General features: G+C 36.1%; 1 protein-coding gene across 1 annotated transcript in view; it reads left to right on the plus strand.

Annotated features, from left to right (window-relative positions):
* Plod2 (procollagen-lysine,2-oxoglutarate 5-dioxygenase 2) overlaps window positions 1-24,448 on the plus strand; it is a 92,737-nt gene that overhangs the window by 61,124 nt on the left and 7,165 nt on the right. The window contains 10 exon segments of the mRNA XM_047564054.1: window positions 1,837-1,899; window positions 3,112-3,211; window positions 9,559-9,566; window positions 9,676-9,777; window positions 13,114-13,239; window positions 14,856-14,977; window positions 16,573-16,677; window positions 20,569-20,694; window positions 22,870-23,011; window positions 24,384-24,446. Coding sequence (XP_047420010.1) covers window positions 1,837-1,899; window positions 3,112-3,211; window positions 9,559-9,566; window positions 9,676-9,777; window positions 13,114-13,239; window positions 14,856-14,977; window positions 16,573-16,677; window positions 20,569-20,694; window positions 22,870-23,011; window positions 24,384-24,446 — 957 coding nt within the window.

Consider the following 24,448-nt stretch of genomic DNA (forward strand, 5'->3'; position numbering starts at 1 on the left):
GGGAGAATGCTTGTTGTAAAATTTTTAAACAGCTGTCATTTATTAAGACACAAAGAATTAGGACTGTAGATTCTTTTATTCACTTTATCTTGTAGCTGTAATCTTTTATCTCTATAGATACTCTGAAGCACTTTGATTGCCAATGTACTTTTGTAGTGTTAAAAATATAGTACATTTTGCTGGTAAGTCTTTCAGCCTTTCAAAGGTCTCTTTGTATTCGTAGGAGCTTCTTTGTTCCTCAGTAAGTGAGAAGCCAGACTGTGTATCCACACTTTACCCAGGGAGAAGGAGGCCACGTCATAATTGTAGGAAGCAAATCTTGGGTTCCTGAATACCAAAATCAGGACCTGCCCTCTATTTCATGTAATTGCAGCATTGACTTAATGTGCTCAGTTGACTAAATTTATAAAATAACCCTTTTTGGGGGGGGTACCGGAGATTGAACTCAGGGGCACTCGGCTACTGAGCCACATCCCCAGCCCTATTTTGTATTTTATTTAGAGACAGGGTCTCACTGAGTTGCTTAGCACCTCACTCTTGCTGAGGCTGGCTTTGAACTCATGATCCTCCTGTCTCAGCCTCTCGAGGTGCTGGGATTTTATTTTATTTTTTTGATACTTTGAAATGGTATGTGAGTGAGAGCGCTCAAAAGACAGTTTTAATTTTAAAACTAGCTGTCACTCTGTGGAAGACGGGGACCTCCCTATGAGACTTGGAACATGGAGATGGAGGGTACTAGAGAAACACTGAGGACAGAGCCCTAATCTATTTCCAGAGGTGGGAGTGTCTGCAGATGTGGTAGGCTGGCTGGAATCCCAGGAAGCGTTAGAGCCAATTTCAGGCTGTAGAATTTTGAGAATATGGAACCTGGAGTAAAGGGATAAAAGTAAAGTCCCAGAGAGGTTATGGCCTGAGGATCCACAGGGCTGTGTAGGCAGAGCCTATGACCTTGATTAATAACTGTCACAAATAGGACAATTCAAATTAGTAGTGGCCTAAGTAAAATAAATGTTTTTTCTGTGTGTTCATTTTTTCCCCCTGTCATATTTAAAAAAAAATAAAAGGTAGGGGGCACAAGGCTGTCAGTGTGAATTTGTGATGTCAGGATAGCTCTTTGCTGCCTAACTATGAACCTGCATCTCCTATTTTCAAAGTAACCCTCCTTATCCAAAATGATAGCTGGAGCAACAACCATTGCATCTGTACATACTGGGCAGTGAAAGGTAGAATAATAAATACCGGCCATCTCAGTTTCATCAACTCTTTTTCTTTAAGTAGCCTTTCTAGAAGTCTCACAAAATACTTGTTCACACTTTTCTGTGATCAGAACATATTTATATAGCTGGCTCACGACACACAAAGGGAATTTGTTTCTTTGTTTCAAGCACATGTGCTGTCCCTGAGGTCTGAGTTCTGCTGTTAGGGGAGATTGTTGGGACAACAATCTACTGTGGGCCTAAGAAAATCCTGAAATCGACTTAAATTACAGTGTGATAAAAACTTATTCAGAATATGTTTTATTATATTTGCATAATATAAGCTAATGTTTCATAATTATATATATAATGAATATAATTTTTCTAAACTTTCTGGAATTATGTATTTGTGGTGTTATCATTGGGAAAAAATTTAATTTTAGCATATTTTGCAGTGATTTGCAGTTAGAACTGACTCTGTCTTAGCTAAATATTTTAGTCATTTGAATATTTCCTGAGATACTCAACAGAAGAATTTTAAGTCACAAATTCTCCCAAATAACAAACATGCTAACACATGTAGTGGGTGTTTGCTGTTCTTGTTGTCATTTTCAATATTATCTCTATTCTTAATTTTTAGGAAGCTTTTAACATCACGTTGGATCATAAGTGCAAAATTTTCCAGCCTTAAATGGAGCTGTAGGTATGCTTTTTAATACTGGATCCATATGTCTAAAACTGGACACCTGCCTTTTGAACTATCTTTCCTTTGTTATATCCATTTGGGACTGTGACTGATATTTGCAATATGTATATTGCAACCTTTAAGACATATTGGATTTCAACTTATCTGGATAAAGTTCAATATATTTAGCTGATATCATTTCCTAAGACTAGTGAAAATATAAACTTTTTGGCTTAGGTAACTTGAAATTTAATCTCTTACTCTCTGGGAATTGTAGATAGATTTATGACTTAATTACACCTCACTATTGCACCTTTTTTTCAGTTTAAATTCTTTGTATCTGAACTACCTGGGAATATGAGAGTAGTCCCTTTTGACTCAGCTGCAGGGTAATTAGTGAAATTAGTAATTAGGGTATTAGTAATTAGTGAAAACTATATAGCGAGGCTTGTGGAATAGTGTGTTTGCATGTACCCATGGACACACTTGCACATGCATGTCTACCTGCGTTTTACCCAAGATATGTCTTGATAAAAATACACTAATACCCTAAAATAATTAATGAATACCTTTAAAATCAAAGTACCTTAATCCATTAATGCATTCTTACTTTAAAGATGAAAAAATATTTTGTAATTTGGTACAGTTCTTCCTATCAGTCACAGAGTAAACAGATTGCAGGCGTGGAAGGCATTAGTGTGGAGTGCTCTGGAGGTGGGACTCTGAATACAAGAGTAATGTGAACCAAACCTGGCTTCCCTTCCTCTCTTCCTTGTGTTTCTCTGGATTATTGTTTGAGGTCTGATTTCCAAAACTGGAGAAACAACCAATGGTGGCCAGTTAAAACCTCGCTTAGGCCAGGCAAGCGTTCTGTTCTCCCTTCCCTCACACTAACCTGCAGGGCAGGCATGGGTCCATTCTGCAGGTGAACGGGCTGCTCCCATTCTTATCAAGGTGTGAGGGCTCTTTGCTGCCTCTGCACAGCCCAGGGCTTAGCACCTCGCTCATTTTGCCATGTGGGGTCAGAGTGAGTGAGGTGCACTAGAACAGGTAGGTGTGTGTCTTTATTGGTGTCGGCCCTCATTATGGGGACCTGCTGACGTGGAGCAGGCACCCTTTCTGAGTGTTACAACATATGGCGAGTTGTATCTATGGCAAGTTTTATAACAACATACACAGACACACACACACAAACACACATTATTAAACCTCTGTTCTCTTTTAATTCAGATGAAGTTGTTTTTAAAATTTGAAAATGGCAAATCCAGAGTGAAGAATACATTTTATGAAACATTACCAGCGGTGATTAACGGAAACGGACCCCACCAAGGTGAGTTGCATTGACTTTTACCTTGCTCTCTATATTTGGAGGTGGACTGTGGAGCAATATGTGGAATGTCATCATCTTTTTAGAAAAATCAAAAAGTTAATTGTGGTGTGAACAACTGATTGGCTTTGTCTTTTATACAGTATATTGTCTGATTTAACATTAATCAACCAAATTGAAGGTTCTTCTCAACAGGGTGATGACCTTTTATTCTGCCTGCAGCATATTGCACTTCAGTGTTTTGTTTAATAGTGCTGGAAGAGCTAGCTGGTCAGTGGTCCCATCTCCCTGCATTCCATATCCTCTGAACAAGAATTACTCAGGTCATTGAGGATCATTTGTTTCCATGCTTCACCACTTTTTAAAGTTAACAATACTGTTGAGATGTAACTTGAATCTTCCTCTTGCACTCATTTTATTTCAGAGTTAATGACAGATACAATTTTTACTTTTATTTATTTATTTTTTTGCGGTGCTGGGGATTGAACCCAGGGCCTTGTGTTTGTGAGGCAAGCACTCTACCAACTGAGCTATCTCCCCAGCCCATGACAGATACAATTGATTCATGAAATTAACATGCTGACTTTTTCAAATATATATTGTGGAGCTTGCGGAAAATGTCATGGACCACAAGATTTATGGATGAAAAGTTTGTATGTGTCCAATGAAAGTGGAACATAAACTGCTTTGAGAAAAACATATAAATTCTGTACTTAATACAGTGTTGGTCATGCTGATCCTGGTTTACCCAAAATACCTGGAAAAGAGAGCCACAGGTGTGAAGAGAGGTGGGTGGAGCCTTTTCAGAGGAGGGAGGGGCCCAGTTCCCACCACAGCTGCATATATGGCAGGAAGTTGGGAGGAGCGTCCTCCTCCACCAGGCTTCCACCCTCCCTTCCTCGATTCCACCCTCCCGCAGAGCAGGCTTGCCCACGGCCTCTCCTCTCTCGGTTCATAATCAGTTTTCCAAGCTCTCTTCTCTTCTCATCAGTGTTTTAAAGACCGTCACGTCTTTCCTTCCTATGAATAAACCAAAACAAACAAATGAAAGATAAGTGAAAACAAAAAACCCAGTTGAAGTAAATCCCACCCCTGGGCGCACACTGCCTTCCACCCAGGTCCGGGCTTCTCACCTCCTCTTTATGACTAGCCTTCATGACTGTTGTCCCCTCTACCCCCTCCCATCACACCACAAGGGGAACCGCTCCAGTCCTGGTCAGCATCTGAGAAGGTGGATCCTCTTGGGTCGAACCTGAAGCACTCTTTCCCATGATCCTCTGCTTTGTCTACTAATTTTCTGGTCTTTCCTCTTCAGTCTCTTTCTTTTGCTTTTTAATGTACATTGGGGCAACTTTACATGTGGGAGAGTGTGTGTGTGCGTGTGTGTGGTGTGCCTGAGTGTGTGTGCCTGTTGATTTCTTCCCCATTCTAGTTAGTCAGTGCTCACAGGCACCAGTCCAAGGCCTCTTCCTTTTCTCCTCTCCATGTGTTCCTGGGTACTTTGCTTCCTTCCCGTCATCAAATTCTCTCTTAATGCGATGGTTTTTCAGTCCTGACTCCCCCTCCGGTTCTTCCAGAGCTCCCTGTCTGAATGCTGATTGGCAGATTTCACGTACACTCCAGCCTCCCGTCATGCAGGCTGGTCAACCAGAATCTGGGTTTTGTTTTGGCTCTGGACCCTCCCGGCTCCCATGCCAGGACCTCCCTGTTCTAACTCTTGCTCATGGTGTTTTTGTCTTATTTTCTCAGTGCCCTTAGCAACTTCCTTGGTTCAGGCCACTGGCAACCTTGAGCAACCAGTTGCTCAATGCCCTCCCATCAACCTGAAACTAGAATATTCTGCGGAAGCAGAAGCCCTGCCACATCACTCTCTGCAGAGCGATCCTCTGTGGATGTTGGTCTGAGTACCACACCTGATCTTGTCATAGCCGACCCTTTCTTGCTCTCCTGCGTAGTGGCCACCAGTCTGCCACCATATCCACTCTCCCACCCCTCTGGAACCCTCCACTCCTGCCTCCCTACCTGTGACCTCCTGTTCATTCATTAGGTGTGAGCGTAGTCTTGGCTCCTCAGGCCTGCTGTGGGCTTCTTAACTCCTGCAACTTCTTCTTCCATCACAGTATATGCCAGACACTGGGCAGACATGGGATTTAGCAGTGTTCCCGTCCCTCGTTCTTGTGGGGTCTTTAGCCTAGGAATCACAGAAATCATATCTGCCATTCACTTTTGTCTCTCCCAGGTCCAGTCCAAGAAACATAGATTTATTTAGCCTTTCACAAGTTTTAAATGAATGTTAGAGTCAATAAACCATCCTTGGCCTAACATTATTCTTGGGAGTGATAAGAAAGATTTTTTAGAAATTTTATTTATTTATTTATTTTTTCCAGGTAAAAATGTCATAAAATTACCGTGAGCCTCTGGAATGTCTATAGGCAAGATCGACAAATGGATAGATTTTGTTTATGGAGTCCTTACTGTCTGTGTAATGTCTGTTTAACTTCGTGATAACTTCAGGGCCAGTTAAGCACGGGCTGTTACAACCTAGTATCTCCCATTACTAGAGTCCTGTTCCTTCTTGGGGATATGATATCTTAGTCAGATTTAAGAGTCTTTAAAGATGAACTTGGTGCTCAGAATTTAGCTATTATGCTCGAGACCTGATGTTCAATGATTCTGTTGTGACTCAGTGTCTTCAAAATTTCCAGATGGCGCTGCCAGTCAGAAGCTATATAAAAATGGCTAAAGGACTGGTCATGAGCACAGGAACACCACTTCTCCATTGTTTAGAAAGATCTGTATACTAAGAAGTTTTGGGTATTCTAGGACACATTTTCCGTTTGAGTGGTCGGTGTGTCTGGCATTTCAAGCTCTGTGGTGATCCTGTTGTATTTTCTGGGTCATCATCCCATCTAGTTCCTTTCCTTTTTTGTTTAGGCCTAGGACCTTGTGCATACTAGGCCAATGCTCTGTCCCTGAGCCACAGCTCCAACTCTTTCCATTTCTTACTTTGAGGCAGGATCTTGATAACTTCCCAGGCTGGCTCAGCTGCCCAGTAGCTGTGACTGAAGGCATACCCAACCACGCCCAACCTGTCTAGTGCATTTTCTAATAATTCTATTTGACAGCAAAACATGAAGCAATTTTCATTTAAAAACTGTTTGGTGTAATATAAGAACTTGAGAAAAAAGTTGTTTAATTAAACTGTATAAACAAACAAAAAGTTATATAAGCAAACAATATTTTATCCATACAAGTGTGTTAAAAATAAGTAGATTAATAGGCAGATACCATTTACTTCCCCTGTTCGGGCAGATGGGGAAAGAAAAGACTACTAAAAACTTTATTTAGCCATCATAAAAGTCAAAGGATTTTTCATGTGAATTTTTTATGTTGGCTTTACTGTGTAGTAAGGTATGATTATGATGTCAATAGTTTTGAGTCATAATATTGAACTAAATAATAATTCAGGCCATATTTAATTTTTTAAAATACGTATTTTGTAAATTATAAATTACAGTACCAATGTATATAAAAATGATTTCATTTCTTTTTCTAAATCTGATGTTTTTGGAATAATTTAAAAATTGTAAGTAATTTTAAAAATCACTTGTAACCTATTCTCATATCGTTTTCACATGTGGCTGCTTTCAGTTTTTTGTCCTCTTGGTGACTATCCACATGTGTTCATGTTTTTCTTTCTTTCTCATAATGGTGTATAAACAGTTTTGTGGTTTTTTTTTTAAATTTACATTTGAAAAATTTCTGTATTTATTCTAAATAGTTTCATGCCTTTCTAGGTACAATCAAATATAAATCAATTTTTGCTCATATTTATGACTTTGGTTTGAAACTTTACATTTTGTTCCTGAAGTTCATGTATTGGTAGTAAGATGCCATGAGATCCTTATATTAATGCTCAGACTGCTGTCTAAAATCAGATAATACACATCTAATAGTAATCACTATAAAGTTGGTGGTACTTTCATAAACAGATTAGGTAAACAGGGCAAGACCAAATCACCTGCTTTGCACATGGTAAGTCATTTCTGCAACTAATTTGATTTGTAATAAAGATAGTGAACAGCGCTTGGGTCACTGTGTCCTTGAGTAATGCATGATATTTTAAGAAGAAGAAAACAAAGAAGGAAAGAAGGAAAGGACTTGTCTGGAAAAGTCTGTCTGCCAATGACAATGACATCATGCCTGGAAATATTTTGGTATGGTGAAAGAAGAGTCAGTAAAATACTACCACCTCGTAGTAGCTGGGAGTGCCCAGAGCAGCCCAAGTACATAAACAGTTCTCCGCACCTTCCAAAGCTGCCAGCAGAAGTGTCTGCAGTTTGTATGAAGAAAACAGATGTGAACTGGGGTGGCTGAATTGATGGTGGGTCACCTCGGCCTGTGTGGCGCTGAGAGACCCAAATGAGGGAGGTTTGCATTCAAAAGGATTGTTTCCAGAAGTCTTAATTACCTGTGAAACAAGCTGAAGTGCCTCGCAGAGAGGAGTCAAGTTACAAAATCAAGTTTTAATTCAGAAAACTCAAAGCAGTGCCTTTTTATGCTCTCATCTCTTTAAACTATTGATCATTTTCATATTGACATAGGAATTCCAATAGATCGATCAATATTATATAAATAATTATTAGTTTTTCTGAGGTTCCTAAGATGGGGAAAGTGTTAGTCTTTATATGTGATAGGAATTTTAAATATGACCAAGTATCTGGGGTCCTTCCCATAAAAAAATTCTTTCCCAGATATTTTAGTAAAACTATACATTTCATGCCTGCCTTTTAAAATCTCATTTTAAAAATCATGCTCAGTAATGGACCCATCTTCACATAAATCTGTTTGTTGTCTTTCTTACAAACCATAATATTTTGTAGGACATGAGTAGCTACATTAATGTTTGCATTTGTCATTTGACTGTCAACAGTACACTTTTATTTCTGTTTTTGTTAGAGAAACACATTAGACTGACCACGCTCACTCTTGAAATGTCATTAGTGAATGTCATGACTACATATTTCCTGCCTTGTAATTTGTTTCCCGAATTATCATGTAATCCAAAGAAATGTGAATGAGTTACTTGTCTGTGTCTTCTGATTGTACTGCAAACATTAATTATAGCTATATCTATAGTATCTTTATAGCACAAAGATTTTCCTTTTCATTCATAGTGTACTTATTTTAGCAGCATTTATGTCAAAGACTTAGTTCAATAGAAATGTTTGGACAGAATCCCAAATATTTGGGAGGAATCTGGGAAATTGGCCCTGGATTCATTACCTTAACTATCGTCTCTCTTTTTTTTTTTTTTTTTCACACGAGGAACTTTTATTCAAGCGGACAAAACGTGTCCGCTCGGGGGAAAGGGGAAAGGGAAAGAGAGAAGAAGATATCGTCTCTTTTAAGGCCTTAGGAAATTAGAAAAATCTAGTTCACATTTCTCTGATTTTTTTTTTTTAGCCTTCATGTTTAATATATAAACTTTTTTCTTTTGATTTTATATTACCTTTCAAATGAAAAGCTAATTATCATATAAGCATAATGAGGATTTTAGCTGTTTTAACAGTAGTATAAAATCACAAAGTTCTATCACAGCTTCACTGACTGGAGATGAAAAAAAATCAATAAATCTATGAAAGCTTCTGTCACTACTGGTACTAAATTATAGAGGGAATATAACTTATTATTTGTTTATTTTTTATGTATTGTCAGAATTTCCCCTAAAATGTTCTATTCTAAGGGCTATTCAAGATATTTTTAGGGCTCAGAGAAAATCTTAGTCTGTTTACTTCTCTACCACATTCACTTCCCTCAGTCTCGTCTCCCCAGAAAAAAAATCACATACAAATACAAAATCACAGATTTTGCAGGTAAAATGAATGCCAATAGAGGAAGCCATAATTAAATTTTTAAACTTATTGATAAGATTTGTTGATTGATCTATTTTAATCCAATGTCTTACTTTAACTTATTGTTGATGGGATTTGTTGATAGGATCTATTTTAATCTTTTCCTGAAACAATGCCAGAAGTCTGGTAAGAGGTCCCTTTGCCCCTGTGAGTGGCTTTCTGTGCTAGCTCTTTAAACATATTTACTTTGTTACTAACTTAGCATTCACGTGACTGGTGTTTTTGCTAATAAGTTTAATTTGCTATTTAAAACCATATTTCACTGTTTGACATATTTTTAAATTGTCTCTTCCATTATTGTTCCTTAGATATGAAATAAAATAACCTTCATGATTTATGACACGTCTTGACATTTCTAGACCGTCTGCCCTGCCTAATGATTCAGTTTAACAAAAAACTTCATTGTGCACACCTAAGTGATAAATATTGTTAGAGTAACTAAAGTCATGTCCCTAGTGCAGAGAACACTCTTCAAGTTAGATGATTATAGAATGAAAGCACATTGATGGGTGAGGCTTTTTTATGTTCATCTCCTTTTCCTTCCTTTACTAGATCCTCCTGAATTATTTTGGAAACTATGTTCCTAATTCATGGACACAGGATAATGGCTGTACTCTTTGTGAACTTGATACAATTGACTTATCTGCAGTAGATGTAAGTGGAATGAACTGTGAAATGTAGTAATAAAAAGTGCATTGTATGATAATGCAGTAATTTATAGGGAAAAAAAGGCAAATTATTCTGTAGCTTTGATTGTATAGTAGGTAATAGGCTTATAATGTTAAGACAGAGTGATTCAGAAAATTGCTTGAGTTATGCTTCTGAACTGTTTTTGAAAGCAAAGTCAGGTAATAATTGAACTCAGTAAAAGGAACTTGATTTTTCATATCTAATAACTTGATATGATTGGTTGCTCTTGTGTTATTTTAGTCTGTTGGCGTGGTCAAAGCATTGAATTACACTGCTTCAAAATTTGTATTGATTAATTTTATTTGTGCATGAGTTTTAAATTTGATCATGTATAAAAGTAACGTGATTATCTAACTAAGAACTGTTCTAAATACTTTACAAACTAACTCCTTTAAATATCATAAGTGCCTAAAGTGGGTAGTATTAGTGATTCATTTTTACATGAGAAAATTGAAGTCCTTAAAGGTAATAAGTAACTTGCTTAGGGACAAATATGAATATGGATTTGAATTTAGGTAGTAGAGCTAGGCTGTGTGTTATTGACCCTGCACAGTTCTTGGGTTTGTGTCTTTATTTTGTTTGTTTGTTTGGTACCAGGGATTGAACCCAGAGGCACTTTACCACTCAGACACATCCCAGCCCTTTTTTATTTTTTTATTTTGAGACAGGGTCTCACTAGGTTGCTAAGGGCCTCGCTTAGTTGCTGATACTGGCCTCAAACTTACAATCCTCCTATCTCAGCCTCCCCAGCTTCTGGAATTACAGGCATGTGCCACCACTCCCAGTGTATCACTGCATGATATGTTGTACTGTACGCCCAAACTTGGTATTACTTATGGACATTTCACTGTGAATTGTAGCTATAATTTATCACTTATGTCCAAGCAATTGGAAAATTTATTATTTGGCCATAAAACATTTTTATGCTTCCTTGTTCCATCACTTGATGGAGCAATTTTAGAACATCCGGTACTAACATTATTCTTCCACAAGATTGCTCTAGTAACTTGGAAGAATATTATGAGTATGAACAATTGGATTCTACAGAGTGATTTTATCATTAAGACTAATTTTCCCCTTCATCCAACATAGGTTTATTGACTATATGCAGCATGCCCGCTAAGTAAAAGCAATATAGGACAATAGAAAACTCCTGGTAATGTACTTCTGATACTTAATGGGTCCGTGCAAGTGCAGAATATTTTCAATTTAATGTACTCAAGCTCCTGAATTAAATGATTTCTGTTTAATTCACTGTCTGAAGGGAGGATAAAGAGTAACTTGTCTACATTGAGAAGCTTCTGAATAAAACCCTGTTTCACTTGAAAATAAAACTTTTTGGCCAGGCTTTCAAATAACAAACTGAATGTTTCCTATCTGGAAAAAGTGCCAGGATATTTCTGAATGAAGCTGCATCATGAAGATGTTTAAAAATTCATCTTGATCTATTTTGCAGAAAGTAATGTTCTTTGGAGGGAGAATTAATGCTTTTTATCTGTTGTGTTTCTTTTTGTGTAAAGTTTCTGGTGCAAAGACAGAAAACATTTGCATTAATATTTTTTATTTTATTTTTTTGCTCATAGGAGTAAGTCACTTGATTCTTAGGCTCTTTCGTCTGATAGCCTGTTAACATATGCTGGAAAGGAAAACTCTTTCTAAAGGCAAAAAAATAAAAGGAAATCAGTGCTTTTTATGTGTAGTTATTATGCAGTGGTGTATACAAATTAAAATTGTCTAGAGAGCTAAGATCTCACGTATAGCATAATTTTAGGCTGAAATTTTACACACATACATGATGCATATGTATAAGAAATACATAAAATAATATTTTAAGTGTACATTTTTATAATTTTAATAAACCTTAACTACTGTATTATCATCAGTATTATAAAAAAATAAACAGATTAACTGAGATTTAATGTGTAGAAACTCAACTCTTTACCTACCAATCTATGTATTCTGGAATGTTTAACTTCTCCAAATTCCATTTCCTCGTGTAAATTTGCGATAATAAATAACCTCTAAGGCTGTTATGAAATTGAACAAAATGTATGAGAGAGATATGATCTACTTTTGACAGGAGGGTTGGGATCTACCTTTTACTTATCACCTCCATTAAATTGAGAATTCCTAGAGGGTAGATATTTTGTTTTTGTGTTTATTCATTTAATAATAAATATCTTGGTGCATTGATAAAGCAATAGATTAAAGGTTTGGTGATTTAACAAATTGATAGACAAAAAAAAGTAGAAAGTGTATAAGTTGTATTTCTGTGCAGGCGAATATTAAGTTATAATAAGACGTGTATAAAGACACTTAACACATATGGTATTTAAAGAAAATCTGTATTCTTTAGGCTGGGAAAGTAACTTAGTCTTAGAGCACCTGCCTAGCCTGCCTGAGGCCCTGGGCTCAATCCCCAGCACATGAAAAATAAAAAATAAAAATAAAAATGGTAATGCTTAAATTCAAACTTTAAGACACAGTCTTTGAAAGACGCTGTAAGAAACCTTCATTCTGTTCTGGTGTTAGCACCAGGACGTCGTGATTGAGTGGGTCCCTGTTTCCCCATCTAGTTGTTAGTTTTCAAGCCAGGACCTTTTGTTCCTTGTGCTAAATGTTGCCCATCACAAGGACTAACATATATAATGGGTATTTCAGAAATTTTCATACAGTGCATGAAGGATAAACACTACATCAAAACATACCTAAAGAGGATCTAAGGAAATGCATACAGATAGAATGCATTAAGATAAAATATACTAATGAAAGAAAGTAGCTTTCCTCATACTTAATATAATAATGAAGGAATCTAAAAACCTGTTAGTGAAATGAAACAAAAGGGGAAATTCGAGGTTAGAAATAAAGTCCTCCATGATTGTTTTATCTGGGCTACAGATTAAGTGCCTGACTTCAAGCCATGTGAACAAACAAGGAAAACGAAATCTGCATTCTGGCTACTTAGATGAAGCTTCGAAATAGCTTCAGATCTGAAGAAGTTTCTTGAAGGGCTATCACTGACCCCAAGAGGAAGTTGTATCCATATTCACATCCATGCATAGACAGGGTAGTCTTCTCTTTAAACATAGAAAACCAGCACGTGCTTCAGATAAGTGGTTTTGACAGAGTACACAGACCTTTTCCCCAGTGATAGAGAACTGCCGCCGGGCCAGTCAAATTTAGCAGATTATCTTGAACCAAGACTATAATATTTTTTCTGTGTTACTGAATAAGATTTTAATAAAGTTTTAAATAAAATCACATTAATAATCATTTGTTTTTGTTTGCTGTAAAACAAAGGTCCATCCAAATGTAACAGTAGGTGTCTTTATTGAGCAACCAACTCCTTTCCTACCTCGATTTCTGGACATATTGTTGACACTGGATTACCCAAAAGAAGCACTTAAACTCTTCATTCATAACAAAGTAAGTATTCAATAAGTGAATATTTTACGTTAAAATTATTTTGGGTGGTGTTTGGGAAGTATCTGTTACTTGGGTCTAACAAAATTTATTGCTCTAAATAAATTAGAAGTTTTTTTGTTTTGTTTTGTTTTGTTTTTTTTCCCAGTAGTTACTGCCCTATCTCTTTAGGACCTAAGGACTTTAGAGCTTTAGAGTCTTTAGCTACTGAAAACTGCCAATGTTTGAAAAAAATGGCTGATTGTTTTCCATTTTCATGTGGCTCACCTTCATATTTAATGAAGACTATGTCAGAGGGCCTTACATTCCTTTGCATTTTGGTTAGGTCTTTTGGTTTCTTTTACAGAATTAACTTTTTTTTTTGTTCGTTTAACATGGTTAATACCTAACATCAGAATTCAAAACAGATTCCAGATAGAGAATGGTTATGATTAGTCTCACGATGACCTGTTCTTCCCCAGGGAATTCTGATTCTGTCATTTCCTTCAAAAATATCCAGAGCTTCCCAAGTACCTCCCACATATCATCTAAGCTTAAAGACATTTTTGTCAATTATTGTCTCATGTATTTCTCTCCTTCCTGTTAAAAGTTGGTATTTAATATCACAGAGAAAAACCCAACAATTGCTTCCCTCTTTGTCATAATCTTTTTTGTTTCCTGTTGGTCTTTCTTCCCAATTTACATGTCAGGTAGTCATTTACTTTTTCCAGAGAATATTTTAAATTTTCAGAAAGCCAGCTTCAGTGAGTTTTAAAGTGTGCAATACTGAATATTGGCTTGTGACATGTTTTGTAAGGTATGTTCTTACATGAAAGTGTCTTATTTTTAGTATTGTTATATTCAGGACGCTTTCATAGGGCCTTTAAAGTCCTTGATGGCAGGCGTTTTTAAATCTCCTTTTGTTTAAGATGAACTTTAGATTTTGTGTGGTAAGCAATTTTGACAAGCTGTGAAAAGCATCATTTTTCAGAAAACTTTGACTTACACATAAAAGCTCTGAAATGTCGTAGGAATATAAGTAATCTTATCCAAATTTTAGTATGTTTGTGTCACAATAAATAAATAACTTCTGAGTTGATGGTTTTTCCATTATTAATATTTCAATAAGGTTTTGCTAAACTTTCCTCTTTATTCTATGAGACAAGTGTTATCTTTGCTTCAGAGAATATTGTAACATTTTATTTTATAAAATGTAATTTATATATCGATATCATTAGATTTAAGTGACATTTCTGAATATTTTAGAACACATGCCTAAGTTTTTCTGGCCATAAGCCATTTTTTCCTTGTGAATTAAAAACATTATTTATTACCCAAGATTTAGGTATTTATGCAATGACCTGGGGAGAATTTAAATATTTATGTAAGAACTTGTCTGGGATTAGGCACTTCAAATTATAAAGTATCTTCTTCTTTGAGAATATTGATTCATATGTATTTTAGAGTCTTCATATGATATTTAGGTGATAATGAAGTACAGCATATTTAATATGGTTATCAATTTGTCTAATTGAATGAATTCTAAATTATTAGAATATATGACTTTGTGAAGCAGTCTCTACATATGCATATTTCAGTCATCTTATTTTCTAATCTTTCATTTTTAAAATACATTACAGGAAGTTTATCATGAAAAGGACATCAAGGTGTTTTTCGATAAAGCAAAACACGAAATCAACACTATAAAAATAGTAGGACCAGAAGAAAATCTAAGTCAAGCTGAAGCCAGAAACATGGGAATGTACGTCTTATTATGTTTAAGTTAAATAAATTAAACTATTCTCCTAAAGAAACTTTAAGAAAAAACACTATTTTTTTCTAAATTAATCCGTGTGTCAGATATTTGCACGTGTGCTATGGGCATAGTAGTAGGAGCCTCCTGTTAGACCTCTGGGTTTGTGTGTATTTGCATGTGAAAGGCGACCAAAGCTATTGGCAGTTTTCTTCTAATGACAGGAGCCAACGTATTCAATCAAACTATGAAATGAACTTCAGATCAATATAAATAAGAAAAAAAGCCCAGATAAATGAAGAGTATGACTTCTATGGCAAAGACCGTTGCATTCGACTTCAGTGTCTGAAGGTTGTGTGTTAAAACCATGTTTTCAAAACAGGAAAAGGAGGATCCCACTTTCCAGTTGCCTCCTGATCTAGACAGGCCTGGAATCCTTGGTAGACCCATTGTAGGTCCTTTCTTTAGCTCTTTTATTATTTACTCTGTTATGGTAAGAACCACCACTTATTCAGTGAGTTATTAAATCAGCAGTTTTTAAGAAATAATAAGGTGAAGACATGGTGCCTTCCCATCAAGAGATACAGGAGATATTCCTGTCTGCTACTGGCCCTTAGTACTTATGCTGTGCAGGCTCAGGGGCAGAGTTATGATTCTTTCTAGGCTTGGGGTAACAGGAATGGCAGGAAAAGAGGACTCTAAAAACCAGAGAGATGCTCTTACTAATGGTTCTATAGTCTATCCACTGGAGAATGTCTGGTGTACACATTTAGAACTTTCTCCCCTCTCTCTCTCTCTCTCTATCTCTCTCTCTCTAGCACAATTGCAATAGATTTTCCTTTCTGGTGTCCTGCTTGATAATTGCTTAGAAAAAACTGTAGTATGGAGATACACAGTGACAAGAACAGAAGGTGATAAGAAGGACCAACAGTGAGGGGGTGGAACTGAGACCTAGGAAGGAGATGACCCCAAATGCCAAAGCCTTCACATGTGGAACAGTTCACATGTAATGGTGGTATCCTGAGCATCTTCTTCTTTGGTATTCCTGCTCATAACACTACAGACCAGCTGGAAAAGCAGACATCACAGTCTGATAAGCATGTAGGGAATAACCATTATAGAAAGAATTCCATGCAAATCAAGTTTTAAAAGTATTGATACCTCAAGAGTCATACACTTGTGTCACAAAATTCACTGAAAATTGAGTGATGCACAATTTCATATTGTGTGTGTATGTGTGTGCATGTGCATGCAAAAAATATTTTGATTGGTGAGAAAAGAACTTTACAAGGATAAATACATTGGGGTAAGTTATTTTCCCCAATATTAGAAAGCATTAGATACTAAATTGCAAATTGCCATTGGAACTGAATATTTTATGCCTTAAAAAATTCAGTGGCTTAAAGTATATTTTGCCAGGCCTACAATTTTAGTGTTGTTCTACCTGTGAATGTCTGTGTTAATAAGATAACCATTCTGAAATAGAATTCACATTGGAAAATGTGTTTAGAGAAGCCTTATCTTATGTGCAAATGCAGTGTTAACATATTTCAACCAGGAGATATTGATTTTATCTCTCTTTTCATTTTCTTCTTCAACCTCAGGGATTTTTGCCGTCAGGATGAAAAGTGTGATTATTACTTTAGTTTGGATGCAGATGTTGTTTTGACAAATCCAAAGACTTTACAGATTTTGATTGAACAAAACAGGTACTAAGATTAGATATCAATTTATTACTAAATGATAATTTTCCACATCACTGTGGACATGCTGTACTACTTGTGTTTAGTATATTGAGGTAAGTCACATTCTTTTCTATACATCATAAGCTTCTAATTAATTACTTTCCATTTAAAGGAGTAATAAATAACAACCTAAGTAACTTGCAATATTTAATAATAGTTACAATCACAAATGTCGTTTGTCAGTTTACATTTGACCTATGTCGTTTCTTTAAAGCTAGTTGAAATTCTGATATATTTGATACTAGTAAAATTTAGAACCATTTTATTTTCTCTATATTTTTAAAGCAGAATTTCACAAAACTTCTGACTTAAAAAGTTAGTGCATGGAGATGTAGTTCTTAGGATCTGAAAGAAATTTCAGAGGAACAGATGATTTCAGTTTTATTCATAGTTTTATTTACTCTTAAACTAGTTATCACTGGACACTCCCTGTTTCCACTGAATTGAATTGAAATGGGAAAAAGACACTGCATATACCCATTTATAATGATATTAATCTTAATTTGTCAATACTTTTGCTACCACTACTGATATTATTGTTGTTAATATTACTAATAGATCACCTTTATAGAGTACGTATTAAGTACCAAGTATTCAAGTACATTTATATGCATTAACATAATTATTTTCCATAATAAGTAGAATAGATGAAATGTTAGAATGACTCTTCATTTTGCCAACTAAATGTATTATGCTATATTAACCCACTTCATAGAGAACAGATGCATCACTAGAATGCACTGACTTGAAAGTTTAGTTTTAAATTCAGAATCTTTAAGTTCACTCAGTAGTAATTTGCATATGCATCCCATCATATAACTATCCATAGATACTTACTGAAGTTAAACACTATAAGCTGCAGGTGACTTCTGAAAACATAAATAAGGTTTTGATCATTTAGCAAGGAAAAGCAAGTGCTATATCATACAGATATGAGATTGAACATTGGTTTTAACTCTTTAAAACCGGTGAAATTCAGTAATATTTTCATGAATATACATTATCATTATCCTTTCAATCTGAAATGCAATAATGTGCAATGCACATATGCTTTTGGTAATATTTAGATGTGTTTTATTTTATGATACTTTGGCAGATACCTAATAACTATTCCTTTTGTGAGCTATTTAAAGAAAGCATACCATATATTTAAGATATATTTAATATATAGATATTAATATGTAAATAAACATTTATTATATATAGAAAATGACCTTAGATATGAAGGTTTTTAACCTTCTGACAGGATTCCTTCATAAGGAACTCAACTCACATCTGGAGTCCTTGCCTCTTGGAAGAATCAGCTTCACTGCTTCCAATTCTGTGAATTCCTGTTAGTTACCAAAGGCGCAGGTTCCAGGGATTCCTCTGGTGCTTGCTGGCTTCTGTATCCAAGCATGCATTTCCATAAGAAATTTGCACATAGCAAAACATGTGAGATACAGGAGACTTGATGGAAGGTCAAGGGGCAGGCTGCGACTCTCTCGTGTGCCAACAGCTCTCTTCTCCCTCCTTTCTCCATCTTTGCCTCTTACTCCTTGCTTCAAATTCTTCTCCTTCATTTGCATAGAAAATTCACTCTCTCTCCGCTGTGGTCCTTACATATCCATTCTTAAAACATTGAGGACCACTGCACATGAATTTTGGCTTTCTTGGTTTCTCAGTCCAACTCTTTTTTAGAAGGCAGCTGAAATTATAAATTGCAATTTCTTTTTCTGCTTGAGCTTGTCAGTTATTGACATTGAAGAATTATTCCCCAAATTAGCATATATATAGCTTCTAATCCATGTTATTATTTCCAATATTGTTGGTATTCCAAACAAAACAAAAATGTGTTCCTGGTAATCTTTTATTTTAAAGGGTACTGGGAAAAATAAATCAACATTTTTATTTTGTGTGATTATATGTAATTTATTATTTTAATATTATTATTATTATTTTTCATACTGGGGTTTGAACCCAGGGCCTCTCACATGCTAGGCAAGTGCTCTAACACTGAGCTGTATTCCCAACCCTTGTTTAAAATTTTACTTTGCTAAGTTTGCTGAGGCTGGCCTCCGATTTGCAACCCTCTTGCTTCAACCTCCTGAGTAACGGGGATTACAGGCCTGTGCCACCACGCCAAGTGACATGTGTTTATTTTATTTAACTTTTGTGCATATAGGAGAAAGAGCCCATCGCAAGGTTGGAGTATTGCGAAAGAGGTTTTGTGTGAGAAATGGTTGGCCCAAAAACTTCTTGGAGGAGTTGTATGAGCTTTTCTTATAAAGCACCACTGCATTTAAAAAGCAGAGAGAAATGGCGGGGGGGGGGGGGGGGCGTATGAAAAATCGTGGAATGAGACATATGTCAGGACCCTATGTACATGAATGATTGCACAAATAGTGTGACTCTACATTCGTGCACAACCATAGAAACAAAAAGATGTTCCCCATTTGTGTACAATGAATCAAAATGCAGTCTAAAAATAATAATAATAATAATAATAATAATAATAAATAAAACAGTAACTGCAGCTCGACATGACTGTGCTCATCTGTAATCACAAGAGCTCAGGGGCCTGGATAGGCGGAGGAGTGCCAGTCTGGGGCCACCCTGGGCCATTTAGCCTGTCTGTCTCCAAATAAACTTAAAAAGGGGACTGGGGATAAAGCTCAGTGGTAGAGCACCCCTGGGTCTAATCCCTAATACCTAAATAAATAAATATATCATAAATAAAATAAAAAGTAATTCAGAGGAACCTCAGGTTTTGTTTTCTCTTGGAAAACACTGACATTGTAATTAAGTTTTTCTAGGTGAAAAACTGGCACATTTTGAACTCATAAAGTGTGCTGGTCTCAAAGGAACCACTTTCCTGGTATATAGAGAAAGGGAAAAGCAGGCTAGTGTTTTAATTCATTTCCTGCTGCTGTGACAAAATACCACAGACCCGGAGTATTATAAAGAATGCCAGTTTATTTGGCTCACAACCCTGGAGACTATGAAGTTCAAGACACAGAGGCTGCATCTGTTGAGGGCCTTCCTGCTCCTTCTTAACATGACTGAAGACATCCCCTGATGAGGGAACTTGAGAGAGAGATGAGGAGCAGAGGGAAGTAGAGGGAGAGAGGGGGAGAGGGAGGGTGGACACGGGCCAGACCTCCCCCTTCACAGCTAGCCCACTCCCAAGACCAGGCCCCTCAGGCATTCATGGGCCGGTGCCCTTGACCTCAGGATCCCCGTGCGGGCCATCTCAGTGCCCTTAAGTTCAGCATGAGTTCTGTGGGAGGACGTACAGGCCTTTGCAGGTAGTTCAGTGTAACCACAACCCATGTTAAAAAGTCATAAAAAATGGAAACATACTTAAAAGCAATTTGGGACTTAATTTTAGGAAAACTGGCCTATTTACAAAATGTCTCAGTCCATCCTCATTTTTTTTCTTTTTTCAACAAATATTTATTGGCTACCTGAATGCCCCAGGGGCTTCTCTCTCTGTCCAATAAGAAGGAAAATATTTGACCTCAATTAGTATAGTTTCTGAAATACTGGAATAAAAGTAAAATAATAGTCACACGCATAAGGTAGTTTTACTCTCTAGGATGTAAAGTCCTTTAAAAGTCATTTTTATGCTTTCATTAACATTTTAAATGACTTTCCTTTTTGTTGCACTTTTTTATAAACTGTTTGAAAATGAGCAGGTTCGCATTTAAGAAAAGATGTTGGAAACAGAGTTCTCTTCTTATTTTATTTTGTCTTTCAGATCAGCCACATGTATGTTAAGTGCACTTTATTGTGTTAGGTGTCATGCTAAGCTCAGAACACATAACACTGTGGTCATTTAAAAATAGGTAGTGATGTTGATGGATCTCCCTTTAGAAAGATCATCGCTCCGCTGGTAACTCGTCATGGAAAGCTGTGGTCCAACTTCTGGGGAGCTTTGAGTCCTGATGGGTATTATGCCCGATCTGAGGATTACGTGGACATTGTTCAAGGGAATAGAGTGTAAGTTATTTGATTTAATCTTCTATCATATAATTCCATAATTAGAAATGTGGGCTTGTTAATATACTTCAAATTTTTTACTTATCATTTTTTTTTCTCTATGTTTAGTGGAAATTTGAGACCACATAGGATTCTGAAGCACTAGTGGAAAACTTAATATTTTAATAAGTTGTTTTAGAATTTCTGAATCTTTAAAGGAACAAAGTCATTACTGAAGAAAATGCTAAGCAATAATGTATGGTTAACATGTATTTTATGATAGATGTCAGAGCAATACTCTTTAGTATCGGAAAGGAAATTTAGTTTAGCTAATTTATTTAATGTGATTAAGGGTTTCTTTGACTTTTATGCAAGTTTTAAAAATTCATATATAAACCTTTAAATTTTATACATAAGCATGTAATAACATAAAGTCAAAACTTTTCTAGTATTCCCAATTATATGTTTTTGTTTTGTTCTGTTTTGTTTCTTACTTGAAATAGTTCATCTTCTACTTTAAAGACAGATTTCTTCATCAATATCTGACTTCCATTTCTAGATTTTGGCAAAAATATACGTGCTGCAGAATGTTTGCATGAGTGATATTTATTTCAGGGACTCTGGTTGACATTTTTAAAACTAAAAGTTATCACAACTGAAATAGGTTTTTGCTAAAGCAGTACAGAGAAGAATACCATTTTTTTTTTCATACAGACAGTGGACTGAGATGTTTTTTACTTTGCCTTAGTTCCCAAACATGTCAACCAGATGAAAAGGGGAAGCATTTTCATAACTAAAAAGAAGTGCCATTTTAAAAATCCCACCTTTTGTTTGGTTAGCTGAGTTGGAAAAGATGCTTTCCTTGTGAAAATATTAATTGGCATAAAAACCTTAATATTTGGATGATGTAAATATATAAAGGCTTTTGCTAGCTGTACTTAAAAAGCATGTGAGGTTGCCAAAACAGTATTAAGGTAATATGTTATTGCTTCAAAGTACTTTTACTGACTCTGAGATGATCTATATTAAACATGTGTCCGGCTTGACTCATGGGTACAGCGAAAATGAAGGTAAACAGATACAGAGAATTCATGTCTGTGGTTTCTGGTTGCATGCTGTTATTTTTGCTTCAGACACTGGTGATTTTCTTGTCTTGTCTCCTGTCATCGTCAAAAGCATAAGGAAAAGAGTCTGGTAGAGGCATTTGATCTAGTTCATGTTACAGGGTACTTCTAAGAACTGTGGGAAGGAATGTCGTCTCCATATGTATATGTCTGTATCTGCATTTTCCCTTCAAACGGACACTGCCCACTCCAGCCGTGGTTAATTTCCAAGTTCAGCTAACGGATTGCATACCTCTTGAGATCGTTTTCTTTCAGGCTGATCTAATAAGACAAATTATATTTCTTTAATGTCCAACGCCATCTCCTCGGTCAAGATCTTCCTTTTTTTTTTTTCTGAAAGTAACAGGCAGAGTCCTTCTGCAAAGATTTTTGTTGCATTCCTAGGAAATGAGTCATGTCCGGGGTGAGGAGGTAGGTGTTGGAAAGAATGACATGGAAGAGACTCCCAACACTCACATACTTCAGCTGTATTTCTTCATATCTTCCCTTTTCCCCAAAAGATTTGACACAGCTTACTGTACTTCAAGAGAATATTATTTAGGGAATTTTAGGCCCTACGCCAGGGTGTGCTAGTAACAACTGGCTCTTGGGAATGGGGGAGTGCCCCGACGTTAGCGTTTCCCATTTATGTGGTGGAAATTCTACCTACTGTCCTGTCTGATTCAAGTTTCCAATGTGAAATCACAAACCGTGGACATGGAACCAACAGTCAGCTCTTGGAGGCCAGTGTTTGCAATCTTGCGTCTGTTTCTCTATCAAACTTTTCAATCTTAAATAGACACATATTCTATAAAATAAAATATTGTGATCTAACAACCATAACTGTGACCAGACAAAAATGCCAAGCTGCTGTCACCCTGTTTAAATTGAGTTAGTGATTTATCTCTTCAATCTCATAAAAAATGCATATACCAAGTAATCTCAGGTTAAATAACATTAAATGTTTGTGCATTGATCCTATAACTTATACATACAAAACCTAAACATGCAGAAAGAATTTTTTTTAAAAAAACAAAAACATGTACATATTTTTTGAATTTGTGGTATTTTGGCGTGTCCTTTTTACTTGCAGAGGAATATGGAATGTCCCATACATGGCTAACGTGTACTTAATTAAAGGAAAAACACTCCGTTCAGAGATGAATGAAAGGAACTATTTTGTTCGTGATAAATTGGATCCTGATATGGCTCTTTGCCGAAACGCTAGAGAAATGGTAAGATACCCAATGGCAGCTTCCTCGAATGTTTTCATAAGACAACTTGCTTGGCCAGTTATGTTTTCATACCTTTTTTTCTCTCTAATTTGTAAATACTAGCCAATTTTTTTGGTACTACATTGAAAAAGTTGAGAATGGTTTTGGGGAATCATTTGTGAACAGTTACCTGTAGAACTGGTTTGAAAATGTTGATGAGGCTGACTCAAACCCGCCATAGTGAGATTTAGAAATACAGATGGAATTTTTATGGATCAGCTTTGTTCTTAAGAATACATCCTTTTTTCCATTTGAAATTTTAAACCTTTCACTCAATCTATTTAAAATTAATTAGTTAAGAGTTAGGTAAAATGATCATTACACCTTTAAGATGCTTAGAAAGTGATGCCCATATTTTTTCTAGCTAGGTGTACACTACAGTTCTCAACCTCACGTTCTTTGAAAGAGAGTGGAATGAATCTGACATAACTCTCATATATACAAAATACAAAGATATGGTGTATTTCATATATGAATACACCACAGTGAATCCCCACATCATGTACAACCACAAGACTGGATCCTGATTAGAATAAGATGTACTCCATGTTTGTATAAGTATGTCAAAATAGACTCCATTGTCATGTATAACTGAAAAGAACAACAACAACAAAAAAAGCAGGTTCCTTATCACAGAACTGGGAGAAAGGTCAAGATATGTAGACTATTTAATCTAATGTGAAAAACTAATGATACGTTGCTATTCTACAAATATGCTTTCAGTATAAATCTTAAACAGTTATAGAAAATAGTTTGCTTTTCAGGATGTTTCAAAACGGATTTATGTGATTTCCTAGTTTAGAAACGATTGAGTTAACTTTTGTCCCAAATTTATACAAGCATTTGTGGTTTCAGAAAAATCAGAAAAGTTGGCAAGTATTTTTTTCTTAGTTTAACAAAGCATGATTTGTTTGAATTTGTTTGTTTTTTCCTACAAATCTATGTGCATTGTTATTATTGAATATCCTCAGTACCTGTGATTGTATTTTGTGCTCATGTTTGGCTAATTTCACTCAACAGTGCATCCCGGAATGGCCTCTTATTTATTTTTTCCTTTGTCTGAAATATGTGTCTAATGAGTTTTGCTTAGGAATGAGCTTGGATGTGTCTTTGATCCTCCCTGCCCCCACCCCCAAAAAAGGAAAGAAAAGGCTGGACATGTTTCTTTGTGTGCGCTATAAGCTTTGCTCGTTCTGCATGTTGTCTGTGAAGGACATTTCAGAATGTCAGCTTTTCATCAAAAGCCGCTTTTTTTTTTTTTTTTTTATTTACCAAAGAATACCTGAGAGAGCGGGTGTGCAGTCAACTTACCCAATGCTTCTCTTCATTTTAGACTTTACAAAGGGAAAAAGACTCCCCTACTCCGGAAACATTCCAAATGCTCAGCCCCCCAAAGGT

This window comes from Sciurus carolinensis, chromosome 9 (genome assembly GCF_902686445.1).
Source record: "Sciurus carolinensis chromosome 9, mSciCar1.2, whole genome shotgun sequence".
Taxonomy (NCBI): Eukaryota; Metazoa; Chordata; class Mammalia; order Rodentia; family Sciuridae; genus Sciurus; species Sciurus carolinensis.